General features: G+C 34.3%; 1 protein-coding gene across 3 annotated transcripts in view; it reads left to right on the top strand.

Annotated features, from left to right (window-relative positions):
• The window catches only part of GRIK2 (glutamate ionotropic receptor kainate type subunit 2), a 672,482-nt gene that overhangs the window by 246,075 nt on the left and 408,629 nt on the right, over positions 1–17,778 (top strand). For all 3 annotated transcript variants that reach the window (XM_028104281.2, XM_088024271.1, XM_028104282.2), the window contains exon 3: positions 3,603–3,860. In XM_028104281.2, the coding sequence (XP_027960082.1) occupies positions 3,603–3,860 (258 nt within the window). The remainder of the gene's footprint in view (positions 1–3,602; positions 3,861–17,778) is intronic.

Here is a 17,778-nt window from a genome sequence, read left to right as displayed (position 1 = left end):
TCATATTTTTAAAACAACATTTACTTTTCTGTAATGCTAATATTGTTTTATTAGCTACCTTACTTGATAGAAATGTACATAATTATTTATAATTCTACCTTGGTCTAGATTTCTTCTAATTTCATTAATATTAATGGCAACTGATAAGGTACAATATTCCGTAAGCTGAAAGTACCCTTTTTATCCCCCAGCTAACTAGTGTTTATCAAAGCCTATATTCTGCCTGCCCTTTGAATTCATATCTTTATGAATACGAATAAGTTTCCACATTTCAGAACCATGTCAGGATGATGAAAGGTTTTAAAGCCTGGAAAAAAAGGGTAAAGGTTATTGTGAAATACTACATTTGTCATCATAATTGCAAAATAAGTCATTAACTGCAAGACAAGTGCATTTGATTATTGACATAGTTCATGATTATTTCCATTAGGAAGAAGAAGCTCTGTCTCAAATGAAATCATTTCGACCAAAGAATGTGGAATATGAATGAAGTATAAAAAAATGTTAATAGATTTCTTAATGATGAATTCAAAGGAGCAATGTAAAAAAAAAAAAAAAACAGACTAGTGTGTTCTTTTTAAAATTTTTTTAAAAGATTTTATTTATTTATTTATTTATTTATTTATTTATATATTTATTTGAGAGACAGCACGCAGGAGCACTAGCGGGGTGGGGAGAGGGGCAGAGGGAGAGGGAGAAACAGACTCCCTGCTGAGCAGAAAGCCTGACTCAGGACTCGATCCCAGGACCCTGAGATCATGACCTGAGCCAAGACAGACACTTGACAGACCGAGCCACCCAGGTGCTCCCAGACTAGCATGTTCTAACAACAAACAGGTTACTATCTTGGGAATTATAAGGTGTTAAACTCATTTGGGTTCCAAAATATTAAAAGGGGTTTACAAATTTTGTCACCCACTAAAATCCATTGAGAATCAAATTCATTAATTGACTTTTGCCTGAAGCTAGGGAAAGCTCAAATAAGCCTAGTAAGTAACTTTCTCTGTGAGATGCTGAAAGGGTAAAAGTCATGGTTTGGTTCTTACCTTGTGAAGCTCTTGCTTTCTGGACTATTACTGGTTGGAGGCCATAGCAGTGATGCGGGAGAGTCAGGTTCTTGTCTCATGGAGTCAAAGAATGAATCTCGCAGACAAAGGAGAGTGAGTAAAGCGATAGACATTTATTAAGCAAGGATACAACAAAAGATCTCAGAAGTGAGAGGGGTCCCAGTAGGGTTGCCACTGAGGGCTTTTAGGGATGATCTTTTATAGAAAGCTAACCAAGGAACTTAAATCTTTTTAACATGTCTGTTGATATCACCATTGAGTAAGGACTAGTGATGACACCTTCAAGGGCTTACTTCCTTTTTAGGGTCTGGTAATTCTAGGTTGCTCTCAAGTGGCTGTTACAACAAGACCTCCCCTCCAGCCCCTAGGACAGGATGGTCTAGTTTGTTCCCTTTCTCTGGTTTCCTTTCATCTACCACATTTTGAATTTTGTGAGCCTGATCCCATGGCCCCTACCTATCTCTCCCTACCTAGCCTTGCCTGTCCCTTTCTCAGCAGTATGTAAAAAGATAATATAAGAGAAAGATCTGATAAAACTTTTGAACCTGGGATAACTCAATACACATATAGATATAGATATAGATATTAATGATTAATTATAAAGTAATTTAATTACTTTGGACATTAAATCTTTTAATTTTTTTTTCCAAGGAGAGAAAATAGTAAGAAATCAGATGTTTAAATTTTAACATTTTTTTCTGATCTATGGTCTTATATTTTTAGTAAGTAATAATGTTTAGCTCAGTAGATACTTTGATATATTAGAGCTTGAATTTTTATTTGAATCATATCGCTTTTAAATGATTCCTCTGATAACTGAAAACTGTTCCTTATTTGAAACACATTTCAGAACATTCTATATAAACTACTATAATGTTTTTACCTTTTTTTGATCTGTGACTTGTCAAAAACCTGGTAAAGGAAGATCTTTTATTCTTAATGTATACGAATTAAAATCCATGTTAGTGAAAAATTTCAAACTCCAACCTGCCTACTGATTCAGAAATCCAATCACTATTTGAAAAGTAAGAATCTATATATTCAAAAAATTTACTAGATCATACTGGAATTTTTGAAGAAAATTTAAACAACTGAGTTTTTTTCAACTATCATTTATTTACTTATTAAATATGTCTATGCTTCAGAATCCTTCCATCACATTGTGTTTTATGCAGCAAAATCTCTGAAGGAATATATCAGAAAATTTCACACAGTAGAATTATAAAGTATTTGGGAGAGATTTCAGTCTAAACACCTAACTGATGCCAAAATCCCAATAATAACTCTCCTTATTCCTGTTTAAGCATTTGCAGGGATGGGTAAACCACTGCTTCTTGGAACAGACTTCCTTTCTTGGGTATTTTCTACTTCCTTTTTTTTTTTTTTTAAATTTAAATTGTATCAACATTTATGAGAAGCTTCTAGCCATTCGCCCTAATTCTTCCTTTTCTGGCCGAATGAAACAAACTTAAGCCTCTCTAATAGGCCAGATCTTTAAATAATAAAGGTGATTTTCATATTTTCAATAATTATTTACTTTCTAGGCCCAAACTCCCTAGTTGCTTTGGAGGACCTTATAGAAATTGAAGTCCTATCATAATTTATCCTTATCTGAATAGCTTCTACTTTGTTTATGCCTCTCTTAGTTACTGTAATTATTACTGATGTGAATAAATTTTCTTATGAGTGAATGAATATAAACTTCAAAAAATAATTTAGAACAAAATAAAAGACCTATAGTATACAAAAGCCAAGTAAATAAAGATGTTTAAATACTTATCTAGTGATTTCATTCTTTCTTCACAATGAGATTAATCCATATGAAATCACCCTTGATGAGCCATATCAGGTTTTGAATGGGTATTTGTATGCATAGCTTGGCCTATATCATCAAATATGTGTAAATACTTAGCTTAGCAATGTGTGGCCCTGGCTTCTTAGATGGTGAGGAGGAACCAAATGGCTTCTGATTAAGAATCTGAAATTGTAGAGGATGGTCAGTGAATTTGGGAAGGAACACTATTCTTCCAACTCCTGATTATAATCTATTTTTGCAAGACGAACACTCCACTTCCTTCTTAAATTCTAGAATATTCTTCCTCTTTCCCTCTTTTGATGTTATTTGTAGAATTATTTGAACATTGCGTTGCAGATGTCTGGAAGAATTTCCCTTCTAATGAACTGAAAATGTTTGGAGTTCGACAAAATATGAAAATTAAATGTAGGGGTCGCCTGGGTGGCTCAGTCGGTTAAGCGACTGCCTTCGGCTCAGGTCATGATCCTGGGGTCCTGGGATCAAGCCCCGCATCGGGCTCCCTGCCTCTCTGCTTACTTGTGCTCTCTCTCTATCTCTCTGTCAAATAAATAAAATAAAATCTTAAAAAAAAAAAAGAAAGAAAATTAAATGTAGATGTTATTTGTAAGGAAAACAAAATCTTTCTTCAGGATAAACCTTCAGGCTTACAATAATAATGTGATAGTATTAGCAAGCTGGCATCTTTCCTCATTACTGACAGACTTCTATCTCCTCTTCAGCCTGCGATCAGCTGTCTCTTGGGGTAGCTGCCATCTTTGGGCCTTCACACAGCTCTTCAGCAAATGCTGTGCAGTCCATCTGCAATGCTCTGGGGGTTCCCCACATACAGACCCGCTGGAAGCACCAGGTGTCAGACAACAAAGATTCCTTCTATGTCAGTCTTTACCCAGACTTCTCTTCACTCAGCCGTGCCATTTTGGATTTGGTGCAGTTCTTCAAGTGGAAAACCGTCACAGTTGTGTATGATGACAGCACTGGTAAGAAAAATCAGTAGCCTTCAGGGCTATGCTTTAAATATGTGTGATGTTTTGAAACTTATTCAAGATTCTTACTATGTTCTCGTTTGGTTTCTTAAATTAAGGTAAGGGATGGAAAGACATTTGGAATCAAACATCAACATTAATTTCACACATCCAAAGAACAGCTAAATCACATACTTTCTTTCTGTATTTGTGAGATAAGCACTTTTCTTTCCTGTGAAGGATCAATTAGCATGAACTATAATATTGGATGAAGGATAAAGATAGCATGAAATATAATATTTTAATATTTATTCAAAGAATTCTTTTGTTAGGTTCAGCATAGTTTCCCAAAGTAAAGTCTTATGATTATCCGTTAGTGAAACTTATCAAGAAATTCAGGATTTTGCCTTAACATTTTCTCTGGCTATTTATGTGCAAAAAAATGTGTATGAAAAATAATAATTTTTATATCTGTATAGCATGTTAAAGTTTAAATTTTTTTTCCTCAAATTTGAAAAAATGTAATACCTATTGAAATACTCAAAGCTTTTAGAACTATTCAGGTATAGACACAGTTTAGGGACTTGGAAAATAGAGTTTTCTAAGTGACATTTATTATAGTGTCTTTGATGAATATTTTAATGAATTTTTGCTGGCTAGAGGTTGTGCTTTCTTGTTTTAATGCATGTTATTTTTATATATGAATGGTTATTTTGAATTAAAAACAATCTCATAGATAAATATATGAAAGTAAACATTAAAAATAAAGTATTTATTTTCCTTGGCAGTTATATTGGTAGAAGAAGTTCATACTATTTTGGTTATTATATAGTGATAGGAATTTTGCATTAAGATGTTTTATCAGTGGGCCAAATAGTGCTCTTTAAAAGAGAATGTGAAAATAATATTTTATTCTAAGACATTTCACTATACCTTCATGTTTAGACAAAAATTGAAATTCATTTGAATTTAAATTCTCCCAAAGTAATCTGGTAGCACACTTTGTTCATGCATGCAAGATTTAGAACTATGTGCAGGAATCAGTCCTTTTACCCATAAAATTGACCAAAGAGACAGATAGGAATTCTCCCAGGAGGACAAAGGAACAGGGAGTTATAGGGTTGAGAAAGCAATGGTTATAATTTGAAAAAGATTTTCATTAGGCTAAGAAAGAGTGAGTCTCAATACACATTAATAGAGTAATTTCACTTTTCTGATTTAAAAAAATGAAATGTTCATAAATAATTTTAACTTAGAAATATAAATAAAAGCCCTTAAAAATAACTTAGTAAGTACCTTTGATATGTCTTTTAATTCAAATAAGACTTACTAAGTTTGTTGTATGGTGTTTTACTCCCAAATCATTACTTTTCTGTCATTGATAAAGTTCTCTATGTCAAGTTATAAATGGTAATGGCTTTTCGAGGGTGTTATAATGTGATGGTCCAGGAAATCCTCAGTTACAAATTGGTCCATAACTCTTTATAAATGGTCATATATAGAACTGTGTAAATATGAACACACACACACATTGTGAGTTCATGGGTTATTTACTTCTCTATTTCCTCTGATTTAATTCAGTTGAATGTTGTCCACATATCCCATATCTTCATATATACATGCATACACACATAGTATATACACACATATGAATGCATATAGGTGTATGTTGTACATGTGATATTTATATTTATTTCTTATTATCTTAAAACTCCTCATGGTAGAAAGGATATTGGCAAGGGTTCAAAATGTTTATGGATATAACACCTTCTTCACTATTCTTTTTGTGTGTATGTATATTGTGACATTTTTATTTCATGTATGTAATTCTTGAGTGATTTTCTAAAAAGATAATGGGATTTGTGACCAAGATAAAATCACAGTTTGGAAAAGTACAGCTTCATATGTAATTGATCTTTTGCTCTAAATAATATTCTAAACATTTAAATCATTGAAGCAAATTTAAATAGAGAAATAAATGTAATTAGGTAATTCAGTATATACACTTTTAATGGAAACTTGACCTCAGATTAAATTTATTAAAATAGTTTGTTGCTATTTAAGAGAAACTTTGCCACATTCCTCACTTTGAAAGTGACATAGATACTTGGGAGATCCTGAAACCTGATTATTTAAATATTAATACTGAGTCACTACAAAATTATTCATAAAGTAGGTGTACCTTAAAAGTACTGCGAGGAGAATAAAAGCTTATAATTGCTCTATTTCATGCAATATGTAATTTAAAATATATTGATAAGGCATCTACTACATGCCAGGGACCAGTGCAGGTGTGTTTATGCCAATAAAACAAAGTCCTGGCCCTGGCTGAGCTTCTAATTCCTATTTAGGGATATCTGATTGTTCATGTTTTTATTAGATTTCTAATGAGCTAATTGCATCTGCAACTGGCCACTTGTAATCCCTTTTAATTTATTTATTTTTATTTTTTGTAAGATTTTATTTATGTATTTGAGAGAGAGACTGAGCAAGAGAGAGCACAAGTGGGGGGAGAGACAGAGGAAGAGGGAGAAGCAGACTCCCCACTGAGCAGGAAGCCGGATGCAGGACTTGATCCCAGGACCTTAGGATCATGACCTGAGCCAAAGGCAAATGCTTAACCGGCACCCAGGCACCCTAGTCCCTTTTAATTTAACAAAGTTTTGAGAATGTGGCTATTCTGGATATTTTTATAAGATAGAACTGACCCTAAGATTCCCTTTTCAAATGTATTCATAAATATTTGGAAGTAGACTTTTTTTTTCTTTTCAGGTATGTTTAAAAGTCTCAAGGTGGAATTTTAATAATAGAATTCAACAGAGAGGATTTGTAAACTTCCCAAGTGAACAAGATGTCTATTTGATCATGTGGGAGGAAATCTGGTTATAGCAAGGACTATGAATTGAAATGGGGAAAAATCCACCTCATACTTAGCAAGATAAACATTATTGACTCCATAATGGACTTATATATCTGCTGTTTACTGCAGGATACACTGTGCTATTTTATTTACATTTCTTTTTTCCCTTTCCAGATTTATTTATTATGTATGCTGTTCCTCCCATTTATATTCATTTCTATTTTGTTGTGTTGTCCAGTTTGATACATGATAATTATACTTTCATCCAGTCTTTGTTCCCACCCCCAAAACAGATGGGATGATAGATGAAATATAGTGCTAGAGTAGGAGAAATTCTTAGAATGATGTTAACAGGAGCTGTTTATTTTTTATGATAATTAGCATTTGTTGTTGTCGTGGATGAATGCTTTTAAACACCCTGAAAGTCTGTTATAGCTCTGAATGATGTCCAAAAATGATGGAGAAGAATTGGCTTCAGAAACAAAGCTGTGTTTCTGTCAGTCATTTTGGAACATATGATTCACTTTAAATATAAACTAAAAATAAGTTGGATAGCTGTCAGCTAGTAAGCAATTCCAGGATAAGTTCTGAATATTTGCTTTAAAATCCCTGTGTTTCATCTTTGTTTATAGACCAGCAGTCCATTAACAAAGAACTCTGGACTGGTAAACAGAAGCCTGGAATTCTATTCCCAATTTTGCTACTAAAAGACTGGTGCAACTTTGGAAATGAGGAGAAGAGAATGAAAATAACTACAGAAAAGAGCTATAAGGCCCTAGGCATTGTGATAGTTGCTATTATATAAACTATTTCACTTAATCATCAAAACAGTTCTATGAGTCCCAAAGGAAATAAGTTATCATCACACCATTCCTGCTTCCTTCAGTGACTGGCTCTTCTGTCCACCAACAGCCTGAGACAGAAACCTGAACATCTTCCTTCATTTCTTCCCTTTTTCAAGCCCCTCAATCAATCAGGCTCTAACAGTTGTCATTGCTACACCTCTATGATCTCTCAAATTTATTTTTTCTATCCTCTTAGCACTTCTTAGGTCAAGATCACCATCATCTCTCACCTGGATTATTACTAACAGCCTTCTAACTGGCCCCCCTACTTCAAGTCTGCATCCACTAATCCAGTTTCCACACTGCAGTTAGAGGATTTTTTTTTAAAAATGCAATTGTGATCCATTCTCCTTATTAATAGCTTCTCCTTGCCGTAAGAATAAAGTCAAAACTTTTTAAAGAGCCTTCTAAGACCTGACATAACCTAGTTCCTGTAGCTCTCCAGTGACATTTGAGTCTGAATTCCTCGCTTATGTCTTTTCAGATGAGCCATTAAACTTCTTTCACGTTGCCCAATACCCTGTTCTGTTCACCTAGAAAGTTCTCATTCTGGCCCCCACTCCTCCTGTCCACTAAATGCACACACATGTGCTCATGCACATTTACACATACATGCTCATGCATACCATCTGCCTTAGATGTCACAAAGAAAGTCTACCTCAACCCTGGGTCCCAAGGCTGGAGTAGGTTTCCTCCAACACATCCCAGTACCTGGTACTACTCCTGACCCTCACCCATGAGAACATTCATCACATTATGAATGACTTTTCTTGGCTATATTTTATACTGGATCAAATACACATCTGAGCAGAATGAGCCCTAAAGCTATGAACTATTTTGTTATCAGCACCTTGGCTATATTTTACACTGGATCAAATACACATCTGAGCAGAATGAGCCCTAAAGCTATGAACTATTTTGTTATCAGCACCTAGGTACCTGGCTCATGAATGTACCTCAATAAATATTTAAGGAATGAATGCTTAAAGAGGTATTATTATATCCATTGTTTAGAAAATGAAACTCAAATGGATTAAGTAGTCTGCCCAAGATCAGTTTAGGTTAGGTTGCTTTTTGGTACTTGTATTGAATAAATAGATTCAACAATTTTCAGAAATAATATATAAACATGACTTCTATCATTTAAAAAGTTTTATAAGACAGCTAGCATGAATTATGCTTATATCCTATTTCAAATATAATTAAATATATATATTTATTCATTTACTTATTTAAACAGTCATTATCAAGCATCTTCTGTATACCAGGTGGTATGTTAGGGATAGGGTCAGTATTATAGAAAAAACTGTGTCCATGGGCTCAAAGTGAGTGAGGGAGAGAGAGGACATGTGATCAGGGCATTGTTACAGTGTAACAAGTGCAGTTAGAGACAAGAAAACAATATTGTGGTAGCTCAGGAGAGGAAGGTATTAAAGCTGCCTGGTAAAGGTAGAGGAGAATGTTGGAGAAGGTGACATTACCATGAAGTTTTCATGAAGGACAAATATAAATGGTTCAGATACAGAAGAGGCCAAAGGGAGCAAAATTTATACATGTGATGGTGCTTGAGGGAGCTAGTGTTCAGGGACATGAAACTTAATTATGAGTAAGCCTCAGAAACAAGGATGATGAGCGAAAATGAGGGAGAATTTATAAAAGGCCCGCATAGGAGAAATCACAAAGAGCTTTCTTACTAACCACTCTGACGTTTCTTGCCCCTCTGCCCTGATATCTGCATGGCTGTAGCAATATCTGTCATGTTTGCACGATATGACCCTCCTTCCCAAACCACCATTGAGTGTGTCTTAGAAATGGGCATATACCTATTCAGTTTCCTTCCTATGAACTCAAAAAAGAACACAGAGAGAGGGAAATCTAGTAGCCTGGTCTATCATGGTTACTATGGTCTTTGATGTCAAAACATTCTGCACTGAAATCCTGGCTCTGTTGTATACTTTTCAGCAAGTTACTTGATTTTAAAAGTGTGAGTTGATGCATTTGTAAAGTGAGGATAATGCATACTTTAGAGGACTAATGTCGTGCTGCCTAGAGCCCACATAATAGTAGCTTAAAACTCACAATAATGCAAATGTCATGGCTATGTGCTATTTATTCCTTACTATACTCTAGGAAAAAGGAATTATTAATCCCACTTTTTTTTAATATGAGAAAATTTAGATGCAGAGAGTTGAGATAATTTGCCCAAGTTTACACAGCAAGTAAATGGTAGATCTGGGTTTTGACCCTAGGCAGTCAACTTCAGAACACACTCTGTTTAATTAAATACTGTTATATAATGTTGGTTTGGTTTGGTTCATTTTATTGTCATTATTTTAAGCAAAGGAATGACATAGTCAGAACTATTTTTGGTAAAGGCTCTCTGGCTATAGTGTGGAGAACATATCAGGGCTATTAGGATATGGTGGGGAATAAGGCAAGACCAGAAGCAAGAGACTTTCTAAATTAATCAAGTTGAAAAAAGATAACAATCTTACTTAAGGAATTTTTGTTGGAATGCTATTGAGGTAGAGAATTTTAGGAAGTTATAGGAGATACAGATTGTAGGATTTAGTAAGTAAATAAGAGGAGGGTGTGATGGAGACAGAGAAATAAGAATGACCTATATGTTTCTGGTCTGGGCTATTAATCATTGGCATATTTACCTGAAAGGTGAAAACAAGAAAAAGAGATTTCAGAGAGGATAGAGTACATTTGGTGTTGGAGGTATCATAAATGCATCTTGGGAAACAGGAATTTTCAAATGTGCATATGGGAGTGCCTTGGTGGCTCAATTGGTTAAGCATCCAACTCTTGATTTCAGTTCAGGTCATGACCTGGGGGTCTTGAGATCAAGCCCCGCATCTGACTCCGTGCTCAGCGGGGAGTCTGCTTGAGATTCTCTCTCTCTGTCTCTGTCTCTGCCCCTCCCCGGCCCTCTCTAAAATCAATCAATCAATCAATCAATCAATCAATCAATCTTTTAAAAAATGGACATATGATACTTTCATTGTCATTTTGTTCTGCCCGTCATTTGTAATTCTTTGTGGTGTGAGGAAATAAAAAAAAAAATTGCCAAAAAACAAGGTCATGGTACACGAAAATTCAGTTATGTTAGTGAGTAGGCAGTCATGGAGATCAATATAGACATGGGGAGAATTTAAGGGAGAGCCTATAAATTAATTAATGAAGGAAATCAGTCATTTTTTTAAAGGTCTTATTTTTTTTTAAGTTTTTTATTTATTTGATAGAGAGAGAGTGCACGAGCAGGGGAGAGGGGAAGAGGGAGAGAGAGAAGCAGGTTCCCTGCTGAGCAGGGAGCCCAACGCGGGGCTCGATCCCAGGACCCTGGGATCATGACCCAAGCCGAAGGCAGATGCTTAACTGATTGAACCACCCAGATGCCCTGAAATCAGTCATTTTTTAAAGGATTATAATATTTAACAGGCTGATCTTTGAGTAATTTCTATGATATGAATATAGAAAAAAATGTCCTTATCCTAAAGAAAAGCAGAAATGTTTCCTTCACTAAATTTATTAACTTGGATGAAGTATATGTATAGACTATGTTCCAGATACATCTGTGTGTGCTTTTGGAGTTAGTTTAATAAAATGTAAAATCAAGTAATAGTAATTTTTTTTTATCTTGGACCTGTGTTTAAATAGGGTAAAATAAAATAAAATAATTCAAGAGAATAAGTTAATATGAAAATATATTTTCCTGGAAGACACTAATTTTCAATACTATGACAATTTGTGTATTATAAAATTTATAACCAAATAATTTTCAATTTTATTTCAGGAAGTGAGGTAATTTGGATCTAAGATGAGTATATGTTGTACAATCTAAGTACAAAACTTTAAGTTCTTTAATTCCAAGTGCACATACAATTAGCAATTATGAGTTAAGCCTAATTATTTGGACATAGTTGATTACATAGCTTGGTATCTTAGGGTTTCCACAAAGTTGGTTTTGCTTGAACATAGTTTCTTTATTCCTATTTAAGCAAGCATAAAAATTATTTGGAATATTATTACTTGGGCACTGATTATATGACAGTGAATATTTTTAAACATTTTCGAAGAATTAATTTTTCTTAGGTTTTAAAATCTACGCGACCCCTAAAACATGAAAATAAAATTTGTCGTCCACAACAATCGCACAATTCGTATTCATACATATATGCGGGTCTAACAAAATAGAAGGGACAGGTCTTATACCAGACCCAGTGATCAGCAGAATTTGCTTTCATTGGAAGAGAAGAAAATAATAATAATAAAGTGAGAATAATTCGCTGGTGATAGACACTGCCAATTTTCCTAAATTTAAATCTGGAATGTGATAAATCTGGCATGAGCCTCTTGGTAGTTACTTTTCCCCTAGCCTTTTCCTGTTGTTTGTTTCCTTCTCTGTGCAGCATAGGGAGAAGGAGAGTGCTTGTGTTATCTCTCTGATGCACTTGACAATTTTGACTACTCCATCTTCAGGGGAAAAAATAACTCTCATACTTTGGTTTCTGTGCTATCATTCTCTCCTTGTTCCCTCCTTCCTTTTAGCCATTTATTCCATTTTTATATGCATAAACGCCTTTTCTTTTTCTGCTCCTTAAAAAACTGGTATTTCAAGGTTTTTTCAGTCTTGTTCTCTGCCTATTTACTTCATTCTCCCTAAAGCTTTTCCTCTGACCCATACCTTCCTCTGCCTCTATTCTATAGCTAATTGATCTACACCTTCAGTTGTTTCTACCATGTTCCATACTCATAGATCTAGCCACCATTGATCATCTTTATTTGGATGTCTCAGAGGCACATCTAACCCAACATGACAAAAACCAAACTCATTGTCTTTACTCCAAAACTTGCTTTTTCTCCTGGTTTTCCCTATTTCTTGGGTTTCTCAACCACATCCATAGTGATCATGCTAGATTCTTGCCTTTCTCTCATCCCTCGTTTCCTTTTTTTTTTTTTAAGATTTTATTTATTTATTTGACAGAGAGATAGAGAGAGAACACAACTAGGCAGAGTGACAGCAGAAGGAGAGGGAGAAACAGGCTCTCTGCTGAGCAGGGAGCCTTGATGCAGGGCTCGATCCCAGGACCCTGGGATCGTGACCTGAGCCGAAGACAGACACTTAACAGACTGAGCCACCCAGGCACCCCTCTCATCCCTCATTTCCAATAGATTACTTAATCCTTCTCATTTTTATCTAGCAATTCTCAAATTTAGCTCTATTCTCCTTTCCCACCACCTGTCTTAGTTAACACACTTATTATATACAGCCTTGACCATGTTCTACCTGGTACCCTATTTAAGTTCATTTATCTGATGCAGACAAAATGGTCTTTTTTGAAATGACAATCTGGTGATGTCATTCCCAGACTTAACACTTTTTGGTGACTCCTCGGTTCTTGGAAGAATGAGTTCTAATTTCTCTGCATGACACATGCAGCCTCTGTCACTGTCATTCTCATGCCTCTTTGATTTTGCTTTCCTGGTATTTCTTCTCTCAATACTTATGCCACAGCCTTCCTTGAGTAATTTAATTCCCCCTTACCAATCATGCTTTGCTGTTTCAAGTCGTTTTGCTGCGCACAACTGTTCTCTCTGCCTGATATGCCCTTCCCATTTGGTGATCAATTCACCACCTTCAGGGTGCACCTTAAAATATTCTTACAAAGTATAAATGTGAAGTAAACTTCCCTCACTCTTACCCATGTGAGTTGATAATTCTGTTCTTTGTATGATGCAAGACTTTGGTTGATAAAATAATTCATCATCAATTCTGTGGTAAATCTTATTTTCAGCATATTCATGTTACCCATTTAGCAGGAGTGATGCTTTCCTGGGCATGAAAATGTTAAGTATTTTATAATTAATTCATCTATTTATTTATCTCTTCTTATTTTATTTTGTTTATTCCTTTATTTAGTTTACAAATAATAATCAAACATTTACTATGTGTCATCATTATTCTAGGTACTGGAGATACAAGAGTGAAGAAAATAGATAAAAATTCTTTGAGTTGTAGAGTTTGTATTCTAGTAAAGGGTGATAAACAATAACAAAATAAATATGTATATTGTATTGTATCAAATGTAGTAAATGCTATGGAGAGAAATAAAGCAAGGAAATGTATAGGGAGTGCAAGGGAGTGAGTATTACAATATTAAGTTGGGTTGTCAGAAGAGACCTTACTCAGAAGGTGACACTTGAGTTAAGACTTTAATGAGCTGAGGAAATATGCCATGGGAATATCTGAAGCCAAGAGTGTTTCAGACAAAAAGCAAGGAGGAAAAAAAAGTATCAAGGGAGAAAGAAATAAAGAATTTCAAGGCAAGGAAGATTTTCATTGCTGTTTGTTTGTTTTTTTTTTTTTTTTTTTTTTAGTTTAGAGAAGGATTTTTGGGAAACTGAAAATATTTGAGATATTTAGCACTTATTTTATATGTGTATATGTGTTTATATTTGTATATGTGCATATATAGTTTTATATGTATATTTTCCATTATTGACTATTCTAGGATGCCTTAGAAATTAATAGCAAAATAACAACGTTATTTCTTTAAAAATACCTCACTCTAAAGACTTCAACATAGGTGCTCATTTTAATATGAGTTATTTATAATAACTGTGGTCTAAAGCACTGGCCCCTAAAAAAAGACAGCATTCATTTTAAATTGCAGTGAGACTTGAGATAAAGAAGCAGAGAAATAAGTCTAGCACATATCCATTTCTGCAAGATGTTATGGATCATTTATTGGATACTTGATTAAAAATGAATTGACCCTGTATCAGAAACACTTTTTAAAAATTTAGATACTGAATGGATTAACACAACTGCCTTCTAAAACAGTTTTCTGTTTCCTACTCAACATTGTTTAAACGTTTATCTTGTTTTAAATGCAAGGTATGTAAAATGTATTTAGGGAAAAATTATCTACATTGCAAATGAATAATCCAAATGTTCTTGCCAAAATTCGTTATCTCTTGTCTTTTTTGGTGATGGCCCTTCTCATAGCTGTAATGTGATAAAATTGTGGTTTTGACTTGCATTTTCCTGATGACTAGTGATATTAAGCATTTTATCATGTGCCTGTTGCCATCTCTATGTCTTCTTTGAAAACTGAACATTCATGTCCTTTGCCCATTTTTTAACTGAATTGTTTGTGTTTTTGTTATTGCCATGTTACTTCTTAATATATAATAAGTACTGTTTCCTTTAAGAATAGATAAAAATGATGTTTAAGGATTATGTTTAAAACACTAATTTAGGGGGCACCTGGGTGGCACAGTCGGTTGAGTATCTGACTCTTGGTTTCGGTTCAGGTCATGATCTCAGGGTCATGGGATTGAGCTCCGTGTAGAGCTCCACACTCAGCGCAGAGTCTGCTTGAGTCTCTCTACCCCCCTGCCCCTCCCTGCTGCACTCTCTATGTCTTTTGAAAATAAATAAATCAATCTTAAAACAAAAAACCCACATTAATTTAGTTCTTTGGCTGAGCTTCCAATGACATCTGATAGTATTTAAAAGAAAAATTTTGCATCATTTGTTTAGTCTCTCAATATGCCAATAAGATAGCTCTCTGACCTTCAGTCATATTTTAGGAAAGGGAATTATTGCTTGTCATTCCTCATTGTGTAATTAATGGGGGCAATTAACAAGTTAGTGTTAAGATTTCAGGGCTGACTTAATTTTCTTTCTTTAATGCCAACCCAATTATTTCAACTGGATAAAAGGACAAAAAGTTCATTGTAAAAATGGAACAGGAAATTTTTTAAAATGCTTAATTGACAAATCAGAATCATTAGTCATGCAATTAATACTTTTTGCAAAATTCTTTAAAGTTAAATTAAAAAGTAAAACTATAAATTTGCTGAAACAGATATTATAAAACATTATATCAATGCTAGATGATTTTAAATCTTATTAATGTACACTTGACAATTTTTTACTATATATATGGTAAAATGTTCTTCCTCCATATTAAATCTAATTTGAGACTGTTTAAAATACTCTAAGGACAAGAATATTCAGCAGAATTAAAACTACTCAGTGTGAAAATGTTCAGACAACTGAATAAATATTTTTCATAAGTAATTGATAATTTTATCAATGTTAAATCACTATAAAATCATTGTAGGTTTGCTTAAAACTTTTTAAATTGTTTTTATTTATAAATGTATGCTTTTGTCTATTATATTGACAAGTTTGACTTACCGTCAAGTATTTTTCAAAATGTGATAATTTGCATATTATTTAAGATTTGATGGATCAGTGATTCTTAAAGTGTGGTCACTAGACTAGCAACATCATGATCACTTGGGAAATTATTAGAAAGGGGAAAACTCTCAGGCTGCATCCCACAACCTGCTAAATCAGAAACTGGGAGTAAGGCCAGCAAGCAGGGTTTTAACACATTTTCACAATGATTTCAAAGTACACCGAAGTTTGAGATTTACTAGATGAGGTTATGCTATGGGAAAAATCATTCCCCAAATCACAGAGATTTAATAGAACAAGGCTTTATGTCTCGTAAAATTAAGGTCTACTGTAAATCTAAATAAGTCTCCAGGGCAACTATCTTTGATATTTTGGCTCAGCATTTTAGGATGCATTGAACTTATAGCACAATTGCTATGGCAGAGAATGGGTAAGCTGGAGAATTAAGTGCCAGCCAATTAAATTTTTCCACCTAAAAAATGAGCAACACTATTGTTCACATTTCATCAACCAAAGCAGTTCACAGAGTCACACCTAAATTTATGATCTCTTGAAATTCTGAATGAGTATTAGGATGGATTTTTCTATTTTTGCAAAAAATGCCATTCAGATTTTAATAAGGATCGCCTCAAATCTGTAGATTGCTTCGGATCATGTACTCAGATTTTCTAAATCCAGTCAAATCTGAGTTATATTAAAGGATACTTTATAAATAATACAACATTGATTTTTAAAATTTCTTAGCCTAGTTGACAGGCAGTCAACTAACATAGAACCTTTATGGATTTTAGATGCCAAAGAGTGCATGTGGTACTTCAGCTAGATTTTACCATTCTTCATTATTTTGGCCTCATTTCATTAGTTCTCAATGGTAGCTGGAGGGAGGCCATTGCTTATTAATTCCTGCAATATCATATTTAATTTGAAAACATAGTTAAAGATAATTATTATCTTGAAAATTATTTCCCTCTTCAAAAACTTATTACATATTGATGAAATATATTGAGTCCATAAACTAATTCATTATCAAGCACTTTGTTGTTCAAAGAAGAACCAAACATTTCCTATTCTCAGAGTACTTAAAATGTGGTGTTGCAAACAAATTATGATACAGTATGCTAAGCACTAAAAGAGTAACATAAAAGTGTTATGGCAAAACAGGAGGTGAGAGTGAGGAAATCACATGGGTAGAGAAAGTAAGTATAAATGACATTTAAAGTGTATCTCAAGGCATATTAAGTGTAGGTAGGAGAGAAAATGCAAAGATAGAGATCTGTGAAACAGTGTGGTGAATTGGAAGCCTTATGACATGTCCATTGTGGCTGAAATACAGGGTATGTCAGCTAGGGGCGCCCAATAATAAGAACAAGTAGTTCAAAAGAGATCATGAAGAGTCTGGCATGTCCTAAAATCATACCAAGAAGCCATTTAAGAAGTAAGAGAGGTTAGGCAAAGCAACTCTGTGGAAAGAGCTAACCCTAGAACTTGAGATGACAGACTGTCGCTGGACAAGTTGGAGGCATGAGCAGGTTCACCCCCAGGGAACACTAGGAATAATTTCAGTTTGGGCTTCAAATGTTGGTTACCAGGAATCAATAAACTGGATTAAAATTGATTTAATTAATTTTAAATAAGATTTCCTAAAAATTATATAACACATCTTAGAAAATTATACAGCTATTAAGTTTTATAGTCATTAGTGCTATTTTCCAAATATTTCTGGGTCTGCTTTTAGGCACAGAACAAGCTTGCATTTTCTCATCCTCTTTGAAGCAAGGCAAAGTTATGTGATTTTCTTTCACTGAGGAAGTGTGAGCAAAAAGTACTGAATCACTTCTTAGTGGATGTTTTAGGAGCCACTGATGAATGTCACATTTTCTTTTGCAGGCCATGATGGTGATAAGCATGTGTCCAGAGGTCCTGAAGTAACTGCAATGTGCAGAGCTATCCTCCCAATCCATGTTAAGCAAGTTATAGGAAAAAGAAATGAACTTATATGTTGTTAGGCCT

The sequence above is a fragment of the Eumetopias jubatus genome, unplaced genomic scaffold (assembly GCF_037043125.1).
Source record: "Eumetopias jubatus isolate StellerSeaLion01/CBP00866 unplaced genomic scaffold, mEumJub1_p1.0 scaffold_6, whole genome shotgun sequence".
Taxonomy (NCBI): domain Eukaryota; kingdom Metazoa; phylum Chordata; class Mammalia; order Carnivora; family Otariidae; genus Eumetopias; species Eumetopias jubatus.
Note: the sequence above shows the minus strand (reverse complement) of the source record. Positions and strands in the feature narration are given on the sequence as shown.